The sequence below is a fragment of the Austrofundulus limnaeus genome, unplaced genomic scaffold, assembly GCF_001266775.1.
Source record: "Austrofundulus limnaeus strain Quisiro unplaced genomic scaffold, Austrofundulus_limnaeus-1.0 Scaffold34, whole genome shotgun sequence".
NCBI lineage: Eukaryota > Metazoa > Chordata > Actinopteri > Cyprinodontiformes > Rivulidae > Austrofundulus > Austrofundulus limnaeus.
The window spans coordinates 1,454,325-1,458,680 of NW_013952436.1; the positions used below are offsets into that span (position 1 = coordinate 1,454,325).

General features: G+C 40.0%; 1 protein-coding gene across 1 annotated transcript in view; it reads right to left on the reverse strand.

Annotated features, from left to right (window-relative positions):
• Positions 1–540: 540 nt before the first annotated feature.
• trim105 (tripartite motif containing 105) overlaps positions 541–4,356 on the reverse strand; it is a 10,595-nt gene continuing 6,779 nt past the window's right edge. Inside the window, exons 4-7 of the mRNA XM_014006087.1 lie at positions 2,975–3,193; positions 2,071–2,084; positions 1,820–1,935; positions 541–1,619 (exon numbers count right to left, since the gene is read on the reverse strand). Coding sequence (XP_013861541.1) covers positions 1,060–1,619; positions 1,820–1,935; positions 2,071–2,084; positions 2,975–3,193 — 909 coding nt within the window. The 3' untranslated portion in view covers positions 541–1,059. The remainder of the gene's footprint in view (positions 1,620–1,819; positions 1,936–2,070; positions 2,085–2,974; positions 3,194–4,356) is intronic.

Consider the following 4,356-nt stretch of genomic DNA (forward strand, 5'->3'; position numbering starts at 1 on the left):
TAACAACGTATACAGAAACTTGAGATTTTAAAAACTCACCATAAGTAAGTGTGGAGAATTTATGTTTAGAAATTACTGCTAAGAAACCTCTAAAATATCAAAAAAAAATACACAAATAAGTGGTTATTTGGAATTCGTCACAAAAAAAGGTATTTACGGAAAGCCAACTTCAATTAGAAGAGCAGGCAGCAGTATCCTGCCCAGCACGGCCCCTCGAGAGCTGTCAAAAAGCCAAGAGACAACCCTGCTGTCACTCTGTTTGTCTGACCTTTCACCTGGCGGGAGGAAACAGGACGTCGATCCTGCAATGTGTTTGTGAAGATAACCGAAATCCCGCCTATTCTCGCAGTTCCAGTGTCAGAAATGTGTCACGCGCTCAAAAAAAAAAAAAAAAATTCCAGTCCAGGTGCAGTAAAGTCAACTTTTTTTTTTGGCATTTCTACTTATGAATGGTTTTGGACCGCCATAAACCACATGGTGTTCCAACAATCCTTATAAACATCCCTGATTAGTTCAAGTAGTGCCACGTTAAAAAGCGCGCTTTGTTGACTTTGTTTATTTGCATCAGAAAGATTTACATGATGAAGTCGCAGAATTACTACATGCAACAATCAGATACAAAACTTCAAAAAGAGTTTAAAATTAGGCACGAATAATGAATACATCATGTGCTTTCTTCACCAGAAATTACCTGAAAAAGAAGAGCTAATAGAAGAAACCGTCATATTTAGGTCTCATGAATAAAACATGGGGATTTTAATCAGATATAAAATTGCAGTAAARTGCACAATTCCTCCTGAAGTGATTGAAAGTACGGGTAAAGATAGTCTGACTTGATGAGATAATTATAGTGCCTTGAGATAAAAAAAATTAAGTATCTACATTTATTAAAGATKCTTGCGATAGAGTTAATGAGCCATAAAATGCTGAGCCAAGCTGTAATACTGCTTAATAACAAGCTGATCGGTGCCTTGAACTGAAAGGGCGTCCTCAGAACGATTACAATGGAAAATATGAGAACAGCCAAAATGGCGTGCGTGCTGAAACAGCTAGCTTCAGTTACCCGGACAGAGCGACAGGAGGGTAATGCAGGAGTTTAATAAACTGAGGTTTGGTCCTGCTGTCACTGATGCACGGGCTGAAGAAGGGGAACACTTTGCCCCTCGGCCCACYGCTGAACGTGTACAGCAGACTCATTTCGTCGGCGTCGTAGAACGACACCCTCCTCTCGTCGCAGTCCAGGAAAACGCCGATCCTCTGCGGGGGCGACGCGAGCTGCAGCCTCGTCCACGGCTGCGTCCCGGCCCAGTACTCGTCGCCGTTGCGCAGCCGCAGGGTCCAGTAGCCGCTCTCGGGGCTCAGCTTGATYCGAGCGTGCCTGTCCACCGTCTCCGAGGCCACGCCCAGGTCCCACTTAGGGCTGCAGCCCACCTCCACCTCCCAGTAGTGTCGACCCGACTGGAAACTCTGGGCAGCCAGGATGTTGACGCACTGGAGGAAGCGCTTGCTGTGGCTCGTATGCGAGGTCATGACCTCACACTCCACTGCTATCAGTTTGTCCCTGGAGACGTGAATGCTCGGGTGAGCCGTGTCGATATCGAACGTTAAAGGAGACGGACCTTTGAAAGAAAATACATGAATTAAACACAAGTTGCACAAATTAAAAAAGTTTCCAGGAAGGAAAAAAAAACACTTTAAAATGACTCCAATCAGAGCGTACTCAGTCATTTCTTCATAATTACTCCCAGTGTTGTGGCAGAGCCAGGTTACAGCTCGCATCTATTGGAGTTTAATGAAGCACAGCAGAAGAGGAAATTACCTGGCTTCAGAGACTTGAACATCTTTCTCCATGTGACGTACTGCAGCGGAGACAAGTATTTGTCGCTGAAAGCRTTTATATTGAACTCCGAAACAGTTTCCACCTGCGCACATGGTCTGTCGACGACATGCGTTTCATTAGACACACAGGCAAACAAACAACACTAATGAGACAAAGTAAAAAAAAAAAAAACTTTTAAAAACAGATGCAAAAAAATGCCTTAAGCGTTTAATGTGGTAGTGAAAGCTCACCTCAGCTGTGGGAACTGTGGGAAAGGAAAAAGAAAAATCACTTTAACTTCATATTATAGACATCAGTTTAGGTCATTTAAAGTTCAGATGGTATGCACAACACTTTGACTACCTTTACTGATCAAGCAATATTGCAAGATCTGGTAAAATATGTTGTGTTACTAGTATTTGTCAGCTTCTACACCTAAATAYCTGTAAAACTGATCAGTGTCAGAGTCAGTTGGCTGTGACGGCCATCTTGAATTGTGTTGACTTCAAAACGTAAATCGGCTGTAGATGAACATCTAGTGATTACTTTTTGGGAGGCTCCTTAAAATCCAGTGGTTCAGGAAACATTTTTATATTTTGCCAAYGGCATCAGGCAATAAAACGACAGAATGTGGTTCCTTCTTTTATTTTTCTGTTTCAAAGCAAAGTCTCCAAACGGGGGGGGGGTTTCTGTGTTTAAAACTTAAATGTAAAAATCAAACTAATTAAAAATACAGTGTTTGATTTTTGCTTTAGATATCTAAATCCTAAATAAAGCATACGCTTTATGTTTTAATATGTACTGATACTGGAAATGACAATCATCATTTTTCTAATTTAGTTTGAAAACATAATGAAAATAAAAAAACACCTGATTTGTTCTACTTTTTCCTGATTTTATTTTAAACTGGAAAAAGAATGAACTATACACAGATTGTATGCAAACACTGAGAATAACCATTTTTTCATACAACACGTGCTTTCTGAAATTTTTTTCTTAGATTTGATATAAACCACTTGAACATAATTTGTCAAACTCAAAGTGCTAATAGTTACATTTTTTAATATATATATATATACACTTTGTCACACCTTACCGAAATCAAAAAGGACAACATAGGTTTAAAATAAATAAATAAATAAATAAAGATTTCACCTCCGTCAGTGTGACTTTGGCCTGCTGCAGCAGTTGGATGTTGTGGTCCAGTTCGCGTTCAGCCAGCTCTAACGCCTCTAGGTGGCGCTGCACCTTCTCCAGCTCCTCCTCCTGCTCTCTCCTCAGCTGCTCCAGCAGCCAGGTCTCCTCATCCTGCAGGATTTGATGCAGAGCTCTGAATTCACCTTTGACACGAGCCTGCAGGTCCACCCCGACTCTCTGTGGTGAGAAGCATCGAATGTTACGTGGAGAAGCACCGAGTAGAGGAATTTAACTTTTTAATAATAATAAACTGCTTCCACAGCTAAAATGTGCTGTCAGAGAGATTTACAGCCGTTAATGACTCAAGAGAAACGAGCGAGAACTAAAAAAACAACAACTAGGCTCATGAAACCTTAATGAATGAAGAATATTGGCTTTTTGTTTCAGAGTCAGCTCTGCCACAACACACCGGCCAATTCACCTCAAACATTTATATCAAGCTAACAAACAGTTTTCATCACAGCAAACAGGAGAGAAGCAGTCAAAGCTATCAATAAACAAGACTTTTGGTATTGATTTTCTTTCAGTGATTGTGTTAAAAACAGCTGTTTGCTGCCACTAAATGTCACAGTGAACACAACCTAGAGAAATGTTTAGTGCGCTGTTATTCATATCTAATATTGGGATCTGCGATCATGGGGTGCATCAATACATGCATCTGTACTGAATCGCTCAATACAGTGCTCTAGGTTCAAAACACACTTGTATCGAACAATTTAAATTTTATTTTATCCACTTGTCTTCTGAAGACGCTCTGTGTTGAAGGCTCAGAGGATCTACGTTTAACTACTCCACCTAGGCTGCATTGTTGAGCACAGACCCACAGAGAAACTTGCTGTTTCAGCAACATTTAATTGAAAAACTGTACTTTTGGAGGTTAAACAAATGTTCATAATTAATATTAATAAATTACGAGTTAAGGGCATGGAAATTTCTTTTTTTTTGTATTGAAAAAATATCGACCCGTGAGACCAAATTATTGAACCAAACCGTGAATTTTCTGTATCGTTGCACCCCTAATATTTAGTGTATATAATGYAAAACATTAAACCACAAAAATAATCCACAAAGTTGGGCGGTCATATTAAACATGGGAGTCAATTTGACAAATTTTTCCCCTAAAATAATACATTTAAATATTTTCTCATATAGAACTGAAATACAGTGTTGGGGATAAATAGTAAATTTATCTTGCTGCAGAATGTGTCACAAACTAGACACCGCATAGCGGTAACATAATGACCCCGCGCGCACAAATTCACCAGAACTCAGAAGTCTTTATTCCTAATAAATGTCAAGCTACTAGGTGCATTCCAAAATCGTAGTGGCTTGGGAGGGGG